This window comes from Stegodyphus dumicola, chromosome 12 (genome assembly GCF_044657685.1).
Source record: "Stegodyphus dumicola isolate Sdum_Otavi_A_Nest chromosome 12, ASM4465768v1".
Lineage (NCBI taxonomy): Eukaryota > Metazoa > Arthropoda > Arachnida > Araneae > Eresidae > Stegodyphus > Stegodyphus dumicola.
The window spans coordinates 114,755,974-114,775,260 of NC_140779.1; the positions used below are offsets into that span (position 1 = coordinate 114,755,974).

Below are 19,287 nucleotides of genomic sequence, written 5' to 3' on the forward strand. Positions count from 1 at the left end.
ACATCTTCAACCACTACCTTTTTTTTTTTTTTTTTTTTACGAAAACTAACTCTAGTTAAAACTTAATTACAGCATATATGATAGAGAATTACTTGCTATCTATTGCACTGTAAAGCATTTTTAACATAATCTCGAGGGACAATATTTTTCAGTATATACAGATCACCGCCCTCTAATATTTTTATTTTGAAAGAATTTAGATTCTGCATCGCTCAGGCACATAAGATATATGAATTATATTTTTTAATTCAATACAACACATTACTGGACCAGAAAATATCATGCCAGATGCATTATCATGAATTGCTGCTATCAGTAAGCTGCATATGACAAGCTTTGTGCAGACTGCAGTCTCAAAAGTGATTCCAAACTGAGTCAAATGCTATCTACAGAACATAGTTCATTAAAAGATGAATGCTTTCCCCCTGGTTTAAATATATATTGTGAAGTGGTGACAAGATCTGTCCTTTTGTTCCTAACAAGTTGCAAAAGGCAGTGTTTAATTCTCTCCATGGACTTTTTCATCCCGGTATATGATCAACAAAGACTCATTCTGTCTCATTTTGTGTGGTCTTCGGTGTCAAAAGACTGTACTGTGTTGCTTGGACTCATGTTTGCATCACCTGCCAGAGGTCCAAAGTCATGCGGAATGCTCATAGTTTGTTACAATCCTTCGCTGTACCCAGTGAACATATTGAACATGTGCATTTGGATATTGTTGGGCCCTTGCCATTTTCGGAATGATACTCATGCTTTTTAACTTTCATCGTCTGGTTCTTCCAATGGCTGGAAGCAATACCAATGAAGGATGTTTTGGTAGAAACTGTTGCTGAAGCATTTTTTATCTATTGGATTTCTAGGTTTGGAGTTCCCACTATCATAAGTACTGACCAAGGACGACACTTTTTGAGTCATGACATGTTTAGTACTCGTAATTAAATTCTTGGTATTTACCAAATTTGTACTTTTCCATACTGTCTTGCAGGTAGTGGATTACTTGAGAAATTCCATCATTCAGTAAAAGGAGCATTAATGTTCCATAATTATTTAGGTCGTACAGAAATGAATGACACAAATGCTGCCACAGAGAAGAATACAATTTATTGATAAAAAACTGATAGTACATCAGTTAGAAATAATCTGTGCCTATGGCATACACTTCTGCCATCTGGCTGGGAGGTTCCGAAGGGTTTGGTAAACCAGTGCTGGTGCATCACCTATGGACAATTGCATGCAATTCCGCAGAAGATTCAATTTGTTGGCCCCTGACTCACTTCTGCCATCTGGCTGGGAGGTTCCGAAGGGTTTGGTAAACCAGTGCTGGTGCATCACCTATGGACAATTGCATGCAATTCCGCAGAAGATTCAATTTGTTGGCCCTTGACTGTGTCCTTCATGTTATCAAGCAAGATCTAGCCTGAGGTCTTGATCCGAGGTCCACCCACTTTGCACACACATTTGTCATCTTCAAATCGCCATGTGCAATCACCTGCAATGTTCCTTATTCAAACCCTGTCTCTTGCTGCAACTTGTTGAGTGTTATATGTCTGTTTGCCGTGATCAAATCCGACACTGCTGTCACATTTGCTGTGTATGCGATGTTGCCGCTCGTCCCGCACTGACACCTTTGGTTGTGGTCTCCACTCCACTGCAGAACTTGGCCAACCAACGAGATATGGTATGCCCTGAGGGTACTTTTTTACCACACATCAACACCATGTGACGATGGACCTCGCTACCCTGTATCTCTTCCTTCTATAATCTATTCCTATCTATTGCCTGACCATGATAATCACCTTCCATCATTGCTGTCCATGCTCTCAATGACCATGGCAAAAGGGACAGATGCTGAGGATTACCATTCCCTTGCGGCCAGCTCCATCTATGCATTCTGTGTAACTGATGTCCCCTTGTGTCTATTTCACTTGTTTTCCCTTCGTATAGTATAATAGTTTCATTGAGAGAGCCGTTGTGTCAATCATTTCTGTACAACCCATATATATTCATTGGACAATGAGTCTTCCATTTGTACTCCTTGGTCTTCAGGCAACACATAAAGAACCTGGGAGGAGCTTGCTTGGAAATGGTTTGTGGAATGACTATTCATCTCCCTGCAGAATATGCAACCCACCCAAGTTTCTAATTCTTGTGATCCAATTTCATTTTTTCAGAAGTTGTATGAGGCAATGAGAAGAGATGGCACTGGTACATATATCAGCACATGTTAACAATAAGTACGTATTTCCTACACCCAACTTCATGTATTTGTGAGACACAATGCAGTGAAACCACCACTGACTCATCCTTACGATGGACCCTTTAAAATATTAAAAAGAACTAAAAAGAATTTTACCCGTCTTATTAAATGAAAAGAATCAGTGATCAGTATTGATTGCCTGAAACCAGCATTTTTAGTTTCAGATACTGTAGCATCGGTTCCTGAGCAGACTCCTACGGTAAAACAAAGGGCACTATACCTCCAGTGTAAATTACTTATTTAAGCAGAAGGGTCCAGTTTAATCCTAGGTATCTCTGATCTCTCCATGCCTTTGGCACATGTGTGAGGGAGGTTGTACTGTGTTGGAGTATTTGCATTCCAATAAGAGTATGTGTATTTTAACATTTGCATGCAGTATTCACGTTTGCTGTGCTGCACCCGTGCACACTCGTTATAACGCAAGTATAAAGACTTGAACTTTTTGCCAAGCCACTCACTTCCATTTGTACTTCACCGTTCCTGCTTGTTCCTAGTTGACATTTGATGTAGGCTTATCGTCATGTATTCAATTTTGAATTTTACCTTTTAATTTTAAATAAAGTTGATTTTATAGTCTATTTTGTGAGTCTCTTATTTTAAAGTCTTTGTGCTTCCTTTTAGTGAGCCTTCTGACATGTTTGGAGTATTGTGGCATTAAATCATTGCTACAAAGTTTAGACATATATCCCTTCAATCTACTTTCTTAAACAGTGTTCATTTTTAATTAATTTTAGTTTTAATTAATTACTTCTGGGAGCATTTGCCACTATATCTTGAGTTGAATGCCATGATATATAAGGATTAAAAATTGCATAAGCTGTTTGTCGGAGTTTATACCATGCTTTAGATCTTCACAGTGCCACTTTATCATCAGTGAAAAAATTTTTTCTTATATTTGAGAAATTGAAACTATCTTACTGATATAACATAAAATATATATATATATATATATATATATATATATGTAAGATAAAAAATATGAAAGCAAACTTCTAAACTTAATTCACTATAACTTCCATTATTTTCTATTTCATTTGAGAACTTCCTCTATCTGTCCTAAAAATAGCGCTTAAGTCTAAACTGCGTCATTCAAATTAATCATGCGATCTTACTAACCCATAATGCAGATCCCTCTCGACCAATCACCGAATTGTAAACCAAAACTTTTCTCTTTGCGTGCTTCCATCTTTTATAACTACGCACTTCAGCTTTTGCCCTCTACTCTGCTAAGATGTAATTTCGCTGGCTAGCTTTCTATCCCAACAATATCAAAAATGTAAATCTTCTGTGGAAAGGCACGACTAGAGTGCCAAGTGATTGTGGCCACAAATGTCAATTGGAAATAAAAATGGAATTAAAATCTATTGCCAAGTTTTATTTACGAAGTCAACACATTAGCTTACGACGCAATCAGATTACTTCCTCTTCAATATGGATCTAATTACGCATCGACACTGCTCCGGCTTTTCCTTGTGCTTTTATTATGACATATATATATATATATATATAATTTTAAAAACAAGTTGTTTTAAATAAAATTTTAAAAAATTCAAAAATGTTATTTTATATTATCTTTAATAGAATGCAAACAACACTTCAAAATAATAGTATTTTTAGGGTTATTGCAAATATTATTTTAATATATTTCTATTTTTCATATTAATATATTTTAAAGCCAAAGCACTTTATATGAAATTTGCATAATTTAACAAACTTAAGTTTAAAAATGTTGTTTTGCATAAACTGGTTATATATATATATATATATATATATATATATATATTTGGTGGGGGACTGAATCTGTATTTTGAAAAAGCATAGTCTTTGACGATATGCTAACAGTCATTGAAATGATACTTTTAAGTGATATTATTGGAATATGATTAAAATTTTCATATTGATTTTATGCAAGTGTTTTGAGACCAAAAGAATTTATGAGATAATTTGCATAATTTTGTCAGTTTTTTTTTTTTTTTTTTTTGTCTTTGCAGTGTAAAACTTTTTTTCTACGTTAATTGAATATATATTTTGAAAAAGTATGAATGTGTGTCCTTTGTTATAATTGTGTACTTTTTTAAGCAGTCTTAATTTTAGCTATATAGTGGATTTTACAAGCATTCAGTGGAAAGTCAGTTAATTGGAGGTAGTTCTGTATTTCATCTTTTGGGCTATCAATTTACTGAGGAGGGTGTACTCTATCTGGATGAACCTGTAGATCCTGATAAAGTAGCTAGAGTTGCTTTAGATTGCCTCATTGCAACAGTTGAATGTCAGGTTAGATTTTCTATTATTCTTAAATTCTGCAGTTTTATAAAACCTTTTAATATTGTGTAAACAAATGAAAAGTGAAATTTTATGTAAATACTTTTTATTATTTATTTGGTATTTTGAACTGAATAAAATTTGTGGTTTTCATTTATATATAAATTGAAGTATCAAAAGTTATTAGTAGATACAGTAATAGTACATCCTCTATCTATGAATAACTCATTCCAGAACGTACCATGGATAACAACGAATGCTATGTAGAACAGGATATCTATGCAAGATATATAAATTTAGTGAAATTTAATTATAAATCTGGCACATTAGGGGAATATCAATAATAATAAAATATACTGTACACTATATCACTTTATTCTGTATATGGCATGAATGTATATGTATATGAATAATAAAATGTACTCAGAGTTGCCAACTCTCTGGATTTCCAACTGTTTTCGCGCCAACACGATTTACAACATACTGTCAGGACTTGTAAGTCTTTTGATTTGTTTCGGAAATATGACGTGTTCTGAATAGTAACAGGGAGCTTACTCAAGCTATGTTCAAATATGTGTGGAATTGACAACACAAGCAGGAAGGGTTAACTTTAGCGTTTATTGTCCACAATATTACAGGTGCTCCCGGCACTTCGGGATACAGAGACCAACCACTTCTGGTTTGAATGTAAAAATATAAAAACTACTAACTAACTAAAAATAAGAGTTAACTTCGAGTGCTTTACACAGTTGACTAACACTAAGACTGGCCTTTTAAATTATTACGTATGTAGTATGCAAACTGCCGAAACTACAATATGTTCTAAATATTAAGAGGACTAAACCTCTGGCCTTAAAGGCGGACAGCAGCTGATTAAAAACTCGTGCGGAATGCAGTGGCAAGGCGGCTCTCTTTCCCTCTATCTAACTCTTGGCAAAAAGCCACAACTTAAATACTTGGGCATTAGCAAATACAATTTGCATAAACAAGTTAACACATTTAATTCTGGCCGGAAGTGGAAAATAAGAGAGGATAGTAAAGGTTTAAAATAAAATAAACGTTAGTAAAACTTAAGATCCTTACAATACTTCTCATGATTTTCACTTATTCTTAAAATTTCTCACGATTTTTATGTAGCTTGGCTTAATACTTTGTTATTTGCACCCCCCAAAAAGTGATTTGGGGCATCTTAAAGCATCCGTTTTACTCTAGACTGCATAGAAAACCGAAGTAGTTTAATCAGTGAGAAGTTTGTTTCATCAGCACACTTCTGCTTTGTGAATGAGAGAGCATGTGTTCGGAAATGTCGTGTTCCAGTTCTCAAATGAGCATTGAGTGCTACTGCGTGTCATCTGGCGTATATTAGCCAATGAGCATAAAGCAAGATCGAGATTGTTATTTCTCTCATCTTGTCGCTAAGCTGTGTGAATGCGCATGCTTTCGAGAAATAGTTTAAGAAATAACGATATTTTATTTTGGTTATGTCTGCAAAAAAGTAAAATACTCGTGTTCTTTTCAAAAACCATACACAGATGACTTTCCTTCTATTATTTCCTCAAGGAAATATAATACTTTTGCGATGTGTACTGTTTGCCATTTTGATCTTTCAATTTTGCATGATGGAAGGTCTGATGCTCTCAAACATGTGCGTACACAAAAACACTAGGACAGTGATTGCCGTTCTATTGAAAAAAATTTAAATTTTTCCCTGTGGAAACAAAGGACCAAACTGTTAATACTGCAGAATGTATTATTTGCATTAAAGGGTTAGTAACTGAACTTTCAGATATTAATTAATAACTAATTATTGTTAATTCATCATTAAAAAATATATTTTTATCATTGAAAATCTTCTTGTTAAGAAAAATCTCCCGATTTTCGAGTGCCGTATTAGCAAGTATGTATACAGTACACTATAACACTTCATATTCTGTACTGGTAATATGATAATGTGAAATTTCTGTCCAAAATTTTTGTTTTCTAATGGTAAGACATCATGACCTCTCGTAAATTTGAAAAACACTGGTAGCAGCGTCTTATGCTTGGAAGTCATTGTAATGTAAATGAAAAATTCCTGAATACGAGATGTTATTGATTCTTGCTAATGAGAGATTGTCAAAAGCAGAGCTGTGAGAAATACAACAGGAGAGTCTGTGTATGTGGGCTGAGATGTTTTGACCACTGATAACCATAGTACTCTGCTGACATTTTTATATCTGTTATGAGGAGAAAGTTCAATCAATTAAAAAAAGCACAGTTTGAGAAGTAACCTGTAACATACAAATACATACAAGGCTTTGAAGATGACCATTTTCACACTACTTCCTATTTAGTTATATATATTAAGAGTGTTTATACACATGTATATCACATGATTACCTAGCTTGTTTCAATGGCTGTGTTTCACAGTTGACCATAAGCTGTTCATCATTTGCCTATGGCACTTTTCCTCTGTTGTGGACCATGAATAACTTAAAACATAGGTACTAAATTTACAGATATGGGACACAACTTTACAGTATTTTGTTGCGAGTTCAAATATACTGTGATACTTAGTGGAGCACCGAGTCAACAGGATGCTATAGTCATTTTGAGGCTGTATCAAACCAGACATATTCTGGGGTTGTCCATGATGCTGCTGTGCTTGTTGCTATAAGGCATTCATATTAAAATATAAATATATAAACTTTTTGACATGTAACAAATCTTTTATGTGTCGAATCTGAGGAAATACTGAGAAGTTAATTGAGTATTCAGCTAGTTAATTCTTTATCACTCAAAAATGATGGGAAGTTGCACTGATATGATAGTATTTCCTTCGCATAAAAATGTAAACTTGATTCTTTTCATCTAAACCCATATATTAATCATCCATAGCCCAATGATTATGTTCACTAGCTCAGGTGAGACACATTGCCTTGATATCCCATAACAGTGCTTTTTAGGTGTACACTGCGCAAAAAAAAAAAAAAAAAAAAAAAAAAAAAAAAAAAAGTTAGTTCTATATCTCCTGTTCTACTGGGCCAATTGACGAAATTCAAGTTACGTTCTTCATGTCTCGAAAGTGCGACATAGGATATATATTAGTTTTATATATAGCACTATTCTAACATAGGTATTTTGACACAAAATCGGACATTTTCTGAAAAAGCATACCAATATTGTTACATATTTCGATTCTACGACTCAAATTATGCCAGACTGCCAAGTTTTGCAAAAATCATACGAGTAGTTTTTAAAAAATTAGCTCTTAAAATTTTAGCTCCTCAATGTTAATTGAATTTGGCATATATTTATTAATATCTCTTTTTTTATTAAACTTTTTTGATTCTTCCTTTCACATGTCAAAATTTAGGTTCATTTCGGCGCAATGAATTGGAAGTTGATCTGTCAGCACTATCCGTATCTTCAGGGCAGATGTTTTTATTTTATTTGGCTTATAATTCCTTACTAAATGTAGTATTTCATCTCGATGTACTCCGTCTTTGATATGATTTAAATCAAATTCCTCGTCATTATAATTCGCTTCTGATAGTGAAGAAAGTGACACAGAAGTTATTGAAAAACGAAAAAATTTCGATTGACAAATTAGTCGGTATTCTCGACACAGCAATTATAGGACTTGGACAGCAGAACTTTGTAACTGAACAAGAAATTATGTCTGTTTAATAGAATTAAAGAGAAAGTATTATCACATAAAACGAAGCAACTTAAACAACTTACATTGAAAGAAATGTTTAATAAAGTAAACAAATAAATATTAAGCTTTTTTTTTTTTTTGTAAAGCTTTAGATCATAATTGTTCTTTATTTCATAAATTGCGGTTTCATATTTTTAATTTTATAATTTCTACATGCCATCTTACCAGATTTAAACTGATAATCTATAATCTGGAAAAATCGATAATCCAGAATCGCCAAAGTCCCGACGAGTCCGGTTTAACAACTTTTGACTGTATATGTAAATCATCATAAGTTAAAATGTTGGTTATGCATCTTTCTCATTTATATATCTTTTCTGAACGGATCATTGAAAGGCGTGTTAACTGTGCTTTACTCTTTCTCTTTTAATATATTCAGTTTCCAGATGCACCGTAGTCTGGGACACAAAGTATTCTTCCGAAAGAACCGCAATTCAAATAAATAAAATCAAATCTTGGAAAATTTATATTAATAAATATATTTAAATGCTCGGTTTGAATGATTAAATAGAAAATTTTAAAACAATTATCTGAGGAGACAATGCGACACAAACAATTAAAATATAAGTCTAAAAATTGCCTAAAATAATAACTATGACAAAAAAAATTATAAAAAAAAACTATTTGAAAAAAAAAAATAAATACATAAATAAACGATGAACCTTTTATTTGAACTATGCAGTTTGAATGGGTAAAAAGAAATTTTTAAAACAGTTATTCAAAAGAAACCATGCAACTGAAACAATTAAAATAAAATTCGAAAAAGAAAAAATTACTTAAAATAATAACAATTATAATTAAAAATATAATATGAAGAACATTATTTGAAAAAAGGAACGATTATGACTGCCATATATTAAGAAGTTCGCCAAGTGAACTATTCTTGGTACAAACTGAAGAAAAGTGCCAACATAAATTTGTGAATTTCTCTGTAAATTTCGCTCCAAATTTTACAGAATTTCATGTTTAGGCATAATTTGAATCGTAGAATCAAAATATGGAAAAAAAAATTGGTATGTTATTTCAGAAAAAGTCCGATTTTGTGTCAAAATAACTGTGTTAGAATACAGCTATATATAAATCTAATATATATCCTAAGTCGCACTTTCGAGACATGAAGAACATAATTTGAATTTCGTCAATCGGCCCAGTAGAACAGGAGATATAGAACTGTCCCCCCTTTTTTTTGCGCAGTGTACTTTCAGAGCCCATGGAATGCAGCATACATATAGTGCTTTTGAATGGCATTCATTGGGTTAGATGTATCATCAGCTTTGAATTAAATGTGATTTGATGCAGTGTTTTCTATTTCCTATAACTTTTATGATCATTCTTGGGTGCTTACTGTCTCATTCCTACATTATTTGTTGATGTGTATTTCTTTCAGAGAGTGCTGATGCTTGTTCTTAGCATATCCTTAATATTGTTTACTGAAACCTTAAAACATTTTCCTGTTCAGAAACAGAGAACATTCTACAGGGTGTCCGTAAAAGAATGTCCGAGTTTCAAATTGTAATAGTATCAGCTGTAATCGTTCGACAGTTGTGGTTGAAGGTGACGATTATAAAGAATAACTCCAACAGTTTCAGATAAGCGCATGCGCTTGTACTGCTACATCGTTTTCACAGTTGCAGCGTCATCTATTCAAAATGGCGACTTCTGAGCGTAAAGCGTTTTGTGTTCGACAATTTGCTAAGAGTGATTCGGTAATTGCCGTTCAACATGTGTTCCGATTAAAGTTTAAATGTGATCCCCCATGTGTCAGAAATGTCCGCCGATGGTATCGACAATTCGAAACGACCGGATGTCTTTGTAAAGGTAAAAGCCCGGGAAAACCCAAAGTTTCTGTAGAGAATGAGGAACATGTCGAAGAATCTTTCCGTCATAGTCCGCAGAAATGTGTTCGGAAAGTAAGTCATGAATTACAGTTGCCAAAGACAACAGTCTGGACGATTTAAAAAAAAAAAAAAAAAATTACACTTTTGCCCATACTGATTACAGTTGGTACAGCAATTAAAGCCAAATGATTGTGCAGTACGATTTCGTTTTGCATGTGAAGTTCTTCAACAGCACAATGACTTTCTGCATCAGGTGGTGTTCAGTGATGAGTCGACGTTTTATACAAGTGGGAAGGTAAATACCCATAATGTTCGTATATGGGGTTCGGAAAATCCTCATCAACTTGTACAACACAAAAGAGATTCTCAAAAAATAAACGTTTTCTGTGCTGTTTCACAACGACAAGTGTATGGACCATTTTTTTCCGCTGAAGCTATAGTAACAGGGGTTTCTTATCTGGATATGCTACAACAATGGCTCTTTCCCCAATGAGTAGAAAGTGAACTTGCAAATTTTATTTGGCAACAAGATGGAGCCCCTCTTCATTGGAGTCTCTTTGTGCGAGATTGGTTAAACGTCGAAGTCCCTGACCGTTGGATTGGGCGTCACGGTCCAGACGACAGAGTTCTGTTACCCTGGCCGCCTCGTTTACCTGACATCATGCCTTGTGATTTCTTCCTTTGGGACTTCGTAAAAGATTGGGTCTACGTTCTATCCCTACCCCACGATTTACCAACCTTGAAAGGTAGAATCGCACAGGCTGTTGCTTCCATTACTCCGGACTTGCTGCAGACAGTATGGGAAGAATTGCATTTTCATTTGGATGTGTGTTTATAAAGGCGCACACATTCAGCACTTATAGGAAAAAGTTTTTCCTTCACTTTCATGTATGATTTGTTTAGTATAAAATAAACTCCTGTAATATATCATTAAAACTCGGACATTCTTTTATGGACACCCAGTATTTTCCTCCCTTTTAAGCCACTGTGCCTGTAGTTAGATTTTGGGAAATCATGCAACAGACACATGTCTGTAAAATTGAGAATTTAAGCATTGTGGCTATTGTATCATGAGTCATTTACTTGCCTGGAGACATTTGCGTGGTGAGGTGAGGAACCAGAATCATAAAATTATTCCATTAATGATTTTGTTCTTCAAGTTATATAATCTCCATAGAGTATAGAGCATGTTTTGGGGCTTTTCTGTTATTGGGAGCAGATTCAGAAATACAGGGTTTTTAATATTGAATGGGACAAAAAGAATAGCATAGTACAAATTCTGCAACAGATTTATTAAGCCGAAACAAATTAATTCTGAAATTACAATTCTACAAGTTTTATCTGGCAACAGCAAAAAGTCTTCCAGGTGAGGAATTGGCACTAAAGGTACTGTTACACTCACTATCCATGCAGGAGAAAGCATACTGTGTTTTGGATTACACCAAGAGATCATTATTTATCATCATTCAAAGACATTTTTATATGAAATTTGGTAAAGAACCACCACATCATCTTAACATCAAATGGCGAGTGAAGCAGCTTGAGGATGTGGGTGTGCTTGTGTAAGGAAACCAGTCTAATATGAACAGCAATCAAAACTGAAGTGGTTGGAAGAATTATTGAAATGTTTTTATGAAATCCCATAAAAACAATGCATCATACAAAGTTCTAAACTTGATGTAGTTCGTGCAACGGCGTGGCATGTGTAATGGAATGTCTGCAATTCTGGCCATTCACCTCTTAGATGGTGCTGGCATTAAAACCTTCAGACAAACTTATGTGTAAAGCTTTACCTGAACAATAGTGTACCCCATCTTTGGACTGACCATGCTGAGTCAAACAATATGCCATTGCTTTGCTGGCAAAATAATCCTCAGATTTAACCGTTTTTGATTTTTTCTCTTTGGGGGTTTTGTTAGGGCAAAATGTTCATGCCTCCATTTCCTCAGGACTTGCAGCAACTGAAGCAGTGGATAACTGACATGCTCAAGTCATTAACAAAAGATATTCTGTCATAAATGCGGCAGACCTGGAATACCACATAGATATTTGCCATGTCATCAGAGAGGCACACATACAACATCTATAGAAACTTGAATAACTATAGTTTAAATTTGAATTTTCGAAATAAAGTAACTGCAGTATTCACAGGTATGCTTTCTTTTGTCTCATTCAATATAATATGTACACTAGCAAGCCAAAACATTATGATCATCCCCATATTTTTTTAACGAACTAATCTGGATGACGTGGAGGGCATGTGATTAAGTGGAAAGGGTATCTAACTACTTGCTGGAGAAGGCAAAGAATCATTCTTGCATTTACTTTTGCCAGTGAGGGGGAAAGGCTGCTGATCTAAGCGAATTTGATAGAGGGCAGATTGTAATGACCTGAAGACTCAGAGCGAATATCTCTGAAAGTGTGTGACTGGTATATTGTTTACAATCTTCCATTGTTAGTAATGCAAAGTGGATAAATGACAGACCAGAAATAGATGCCAAAGTGTTGGACATCCACAGGCCATCAAAGAAAAAGGACATTGAAGACTGTCCCACTTGGTACAGCATCATCAAATGGTGTCTCAGCTGACAGTCCAATATAATATAGATCCAAGTGTAAGTATCTCAGAACATACAGTTCAGCAAACTTCCTACTCGTGTGCCTCTGTTGATCAAACATCATTGTCTACTACGCTTACAGTGGACTCGGGAGCATTGAAACTGGGCCATGGATAAGTTGAAGACAGTTGCCTGGTCGGATGAATGATGACTTCTCATTCATCATGTCATTTGTCGTATCAGGGTACGCCTTGGTCCAGGCAAACAGTTGCTTTCCCCTTATATGGCAGGTCATACACAAGCTGGTGGTGGTAGTATTATGCTTTAGGGGGCATTCTCATGGATGGCTCTGGGACTCTTAGTTGTGATAGAACAGACCTTGAAATCTTCTGACTATCTGAACACAGTTGTGGATCAGTTGCATTCTTACATTATGTCTGTCTTCTCTACTGGAGGTGGAATCTTCCAGCAGGAAAACGGCGTATGTCACAAGGCTTAGACATTTGGTACAACCTGTCTCCCGTCATCCATCAAGAACTTATGGCATCCATACCAAGGTGAGTTGCAGCTGTTTTGCAGGCCAGAGGTCGCGCTGAGTAGGTCGTATACTGTTTTGGCTCTTTGGTGTATGTATGCATACATGTACACATACATGCATCACATGCATGTATACGTACATTTCTAAATCTGGTCCTGATAAGACAAAGATACCCATGTTTTTTATTCCTAAAAATCATAATAGTCCTACCACAAAGTATTTAAAACTTTCTGGGTATAAAACTTTTTTCATTGTTTTTATTAATATAATATGCTTTATATTTACATTTTTCAGTTCTATCAAAATATAATTTCACCAATTTAGAAAGTGAAATATATTTGCATGTGAAACATGCTAGTTTTAGGAGTTAGCTAGATATGTGAAGTTATTATAATTAAAAGTAGTTAAAATAAAAAAAAAAAAAATATTAAGAATTAAATTTCATATCAGGTACCTGTTAAATATTTATTTGATAATCTTCTTTAGCATAGCTTTTTTAATGATCTTAGTCATTCTGTGAATTGTGCAAAATGTGTTTTTTTAGTGTCTCTGTAATCCTCACTACATCTTGATACGAAGACTGCAATTCTATCCTAATCTATCCCGGATGCCACTTCTACATTGCTGTCGGTTCCATTGTCAGTGATATTCTAGGATTTTAACTTATTTTATTATTAAGGTGTGATCAACAGAAACAAATTTGTCACTTTTTGACTAATCTTAATTTGTTATTGTTTTCACTGCTGATTCATCTCATCACTTATGCTTTCATTGATTTCTGTAACTTGCTTTAATAATACATTCATGGGAAACTGAATTTATATATATTTTTTTGCTAGCTTTATTCTTCATTTCCCATTTATTATCTAACCCTGTTGTACAGTGCTTTCACAATCAAAATGGACTAATGTTCCTTGCATTTTCTCAGAATGTAAATTTTTTCTTGGCATGTAAATTCTTTTATTCTGCATAAGTTTATTGAAGTTATAGTAGTATTCCTGAAAATAGACCACACTAAATAAAGTATGTAAAATTGATAACATTGCCTGTAGCAGATTAAAATTTTATTATCTCCTTAGCTTAAAAACCAAACCACTAATAAATTATTTTTAAATTATACCCAGGCACGCAATTAAATATCACAAATTAAAAAATAACTGTTTACTTTACCAATACTGCTTATAATTCTGTCAGTCATAATTATTTATGATGCTACTGGGGAAAAAAAGCCCCTGATGTTATGTACGTATTTGGATTAAACTATTAATTTGAAAATTTTCAAGTGTTATTCATATTCGAATGACATTGTTTAGATTAAAGTTAAGAGTGGGAAGCGATTGGTAAACTCAAAACAGATCAAAGACAATTGGATATCTTCAGAGAATTGAATATTTCATGAAAAACATGATTTCAAGAATATGGAACATATTTTTGAGCATGAGAACAGTAATTATCTTGTTTGTCAGTATTATCTGAGGTTAACAGTAGCTTCTGAAGTTTTTTGTTTCATTGCAACAAAACAGTTATATAACCTCTAGGTGCAATGTTTGTTATTTTTCATTGCAACAAAACAGTTATACAACTTCTGGATCAGGGTTTCTTAAACTTATGTTCAGGTTTTATGATCAGGGTTTCTTAAACTAAACTTTTTTTTTAGTCACGACCCCTTTTTATCAGAGATATTTTTGCGACCCCCAGGACCCCATAAGTATTGCATAAATCTGACTCATGCATGAGTGAAAATGTCAGTTTTTTCACTTGCACTGTATTATTGTAGTTTTAGGCCATTAACTTTAATTTCTAATTTTAAGACATAGAACAATGTGAAAATTTTAATTAAGTAACAGACAAAATGACAGCATCATGTGCAAAGCAAGGAAAATGAATGTTTATATTATAAAAAGAATGCTTTGAAAAGTTTTCATTTTTTTCTTTGTGTATATTGTCTTATCTTTATTTAGTTTTAGATACGTTATATAAAAATATTTGATAATTGTAAAATTATTATAATAAGTTAAAGGGGCCCACCAATGTCAGAATAAAATCACTGAATACTGGTAGTTCTAACCTAGATTCAGTTTATGGTGAACAGGCTGGCTGCATAGCCTTTTTTTTTTTTTTTTGTTTGTTTGTTTTTGTGGTTTTCCTTTTGTGTAATGTGTGTAAAAGCAATTTGCCTTAGAAAGTGCTCAGTGAAGGCATCCTTTTCTTTAGGCAGATAGCCGTAGCATGTAATTTTAATAAACCAAACTGTATTCCCCCATACATTTTAATTAACATTAAAAGTCCCAAATACAAGTTGAGCATTTTAGAAGGGCAGTGAGCACTTACTTTTTATTTGTGATTAACAATGATCAACCTTTTCATCTACTATGGTGGATTATTTGAATGAATTAGCCATTATACGTACCTGACCTCATTTAAGTATGCTTTTGATGTCCTGTGTTGGCAAGTTGTAGTATTCCAGCTTTCTTATCTGTTCCTCCAGGAGTTTGTATTTACTCACTTAGATATATGACATCTGATCCCATCGACATTTTTATTAATAGCATGGAAAGAGTTTATGAAGTATGCATTTCTACTATACAAGATCTCATTTTAAGAACAGTGGTGATGCAAGTAACTATTTTTTAAATTTTGTGTATAGCTGAATATTAAAAGTAATATTTTAGAATTAATGAATTTGTAAACAAGATAATTTGTTTTTATTAATGCCTATGTACAAGTTCTAATCTTCTCCTAGTAATATAACTGCAGTTTGATTTTAGTAATATTCATTAACTACAAGTATCTGTATGTTTATATGCATTGTATTTTTAAATGTTAAGTATTGCTATATGTCAGGTTGGCCTATATAAAGGCTAATAATAATGAACTTTGATTATTAGTAACTAGCTATAAACTTTTTTACCGAAAATTTTCATAATATGTGTAGTTTACATTTTTTTATTTAAGTTTATCTTAGAGTATTAAAGCTCATTTCAGATTTAAGACTACAATTTTTCAGATATGCTATTATTTAAAAAATACACTTAATTTCTGTTAACCATTTGGAGTAATTGTTTCATAGTGTTTCACTATTAATATAATATTTTCTTTTTGAATATTTTTCACTGATCTGATAAATTTTGAATCAATTAACATGTTCATGCTTTTTTTAATATGATGTTTTGGAAAAGTTTTCCACATGTATGCTAAATTTTGCATTAGTACTAAAATTATTACCATACCATTTCTCATACTAAGTCAACATTTTGATGTGTTCTATCCAGTTGTATATATCATTTATTATACTGTGAATGTCATCTTACATGTTATGTAAAAATGCCATTTAGAAGAACACCAGGCAATTCTTTCTTGCATAGCTAAAAAGTTGAATAATGAATGACATTTTGACGGACTTCTATGGACAGTTCCAATTCCCTGATGTATAAGAATGAGTCTTTAAAATTTGAAACATCTCTTACATGTAATGGAATGCAGCAGTTCTTACACTGTGTTTCAAAAAGCTTAATGATATAGTTGAGGGTTTAGGGGTGAAGAGTGTATGGCATATTTGTTGTCATATTCCTCCATTCAGTCGATCATTATGTGATTCTGTTTTCAAAATAATTTTTTTGTTGTTGAAAAATAGAGTTGTGATTGAATTGTTTCTGCAGATGTGGATATAAATGATAAGTTAACAGGTTTGTAATATATGAGCTATGATAAAATATCTCCTTTTATTCCTGTCTCTCGGTATTAACCAGAGTAGGAATAATGCAGTGTGCAGCTTTAAATCCTATTATAAAAGTTATATTTTTCTCCCTCCTCCACATCATACAGTTTTTGAGCCACTTTTTCACAACTGTATTGCTTGTGCAGGTATTATTTATTCTTTGTTTGTTGCAAACTAATATCAGTAAAGAATGTACATTGCATTTTATCAGAAACTTATTGACAGGCATTCAGAGACAACTAAGAAGATAACTTTGGGGAACGAAGCTATAGATGTTAATCATGTTAAAGAATGATTAATTCAGATATCAGTTGCAGTGGCAGAAATCGCTAAGTTATTAAGAAAAGGGGGCTATTTGATCTTCTTTTACCATGTGAAGGCAAAATTTTTTAAAAACTGCTCACTAACAAACAAAGTAACAGCATCTGTAGTTTATTTAATCTGGTGAAAAGCATCTATTCTGGTTGATTTAATGAAGAAAATCATATCTGTATGTGAGTTCTGGGTTTATGGTTGTAAATTTGAAATTGAAAGAAGAGACATCATGAAAAATGCTAATGCCAGCATAGCCAAAGTAGACATGATGATTGCAGAATTACATGAGACTCTTGTTTGTTATGTTTTATGCAGCCACCAGAGCATTAAATTTTGACATCATGAACTCAATTTTCTCTAGCAGATTGTCACTAAAATTATAAAAAACATATCAAGAGTTTTCAGTGCTCTTATTTCCTGGCGATGGCTCTGACTTTATATCTTAGTTAAAATGGCAGTCAAAGAGATACAGTTTCAGTAAAAAAATCAAAAAGAATTGTAACGAAATATTTTAGAAATAAAAAAAAGGGGGGAGGGGGGACTTTGCAGAATGCTTTCAGATATAAAAGGATTGCTAGGAAAGTCACATCATGTATAATCAGAATTGTGTCGGTAACAATTTCAAAAATTAGGTTTTGAACTAAATAGCTTAACTGTTGCACATTGGTATTGAAATCTTTCCAATATTTTTTGCCAATATCTTATGATATCAGAATGTTTATCATTCATATAACCTGCCAAATTTTAACATTGTCTAAGACATAATATCTCTAATTTCGATGTGGATGCCAGGTAGCCTCTTTTCAGAGTGTATGCATTTAATGTGGCATAAGATTTTAACTTTCAAATTATGCTTAAAAAACTGAGTAATTTAAAAATTAATAAATGCATTCCATAATAATTTATATCTTTACTTTACAATTTAAACAAAATATTTAATTAATTTGTAATAGATCCACAGGGTTTATAGCGGTCCTTATAAGTCCTTATATTTGAAAATAAAATATAAAGGCCCTTATAGGTGCTTACTTTTTCTTTAAAGCCCTTATTTTTTTGTTTTTAGTGCTTTTTTTTTTTTTTTTAATGAACATTCTATTTTTCGCCGTACCAAAGCCGAAACTAAATAAACAACTTTTCTTCCTAATATGGAATGTCAGATGGTGAATCATACTTCCGGAAATAGCTTTTCCCCCTTTCTCTGCATTAACATGATCTTTGGTGTGCACGAAGAGTACAGACAGGTGTCCGTCGTTCTATTGGTCAAAGAATTGCGAAAGCAGTACGAAATTTCGGTACATTCGGCATTCTTTTTCTCCCACCCAAATACCACACACGTTTGAATTTCTATCAAGATCTTAATAAAAATTTTCATTCTCGTTCTGCTTGGTCAGTTCATATTCGTGTTTATTATGATCGTTTATTGTTGTATATGAGTATATGTATGAATGTTTATAACATAGTTGCAGTAACTGCTGAAGTATAGTAAACTTTCAAAAATGGTTGTGTTTTAACACACATTAGCTTTCTAAGGAATAATATTCGGAATAGCTTAAATAAAGGGAAAGTTATCGAATAGTCAAAATAATTTCATTTTTTTGGCCATTACATTATACAGTACGAAGGTTGGGAGGTCTACCCTTTCTCCGCAAAATCTTGAATATTGAAACTGTTACAGTTCACTTCAAAACAAGCAACGGACTTATTTTTTTGGGGGGGGGTCACTTTCCAATCTGGATTGAATAGGTCTAAAAGTTCTGCGGTCTACCAACCCAAGCAAAGAATAATTCTGTTCCGGAAATTTAACGCCATCTGTTGAAAATTAGAATGAAAAACACCCCAGTTATTTAGTTCTTTATTCTCCTAATACCAACAGTTGTTGATTTCGATTGCGTAATATCATGTAGGGAAGAATTATGGCGCACGTATTGCGCAATAACGTTTGCGATATTTTGCAGAGATAATTAATTCTGACGTTCAGTCCGAGATTTGTTTATGAACACTTAAAAAAGAGTTTTACTGTGCTTGCTAAGCAGAATATTTTTTAGTTCCGTTGGTTTATTTTTATATGATGCACATATTGAAATGTCAAAAGCATTTATTT

General features: G+C 33.3%; 1 protein-coding gene across 1 annotated transcript in view; it reads left to right on the forward strand.

Annotated features, from left to right (window-relative positions):
* tamo (PUB and ZnF_RBZ domain-containing protein tamozhennic) overlaps positions 1-19,287 on the forward strand; it is a 54,098-nt gene that overhangs the window by 21,039 nt on the left and 13,772 nt on the right. Inside the window, exon 3 of the mRNA XM_035360410.2 lies at positions 4,352-4,531. Within this exon, the coding sequence (XP_035216301.1) occupies positions 4,352-4,531 (180 nt within the window). The remainder of the gene's footprint in view (positions 1-4,351; positions 4,532-19,287) is intronic.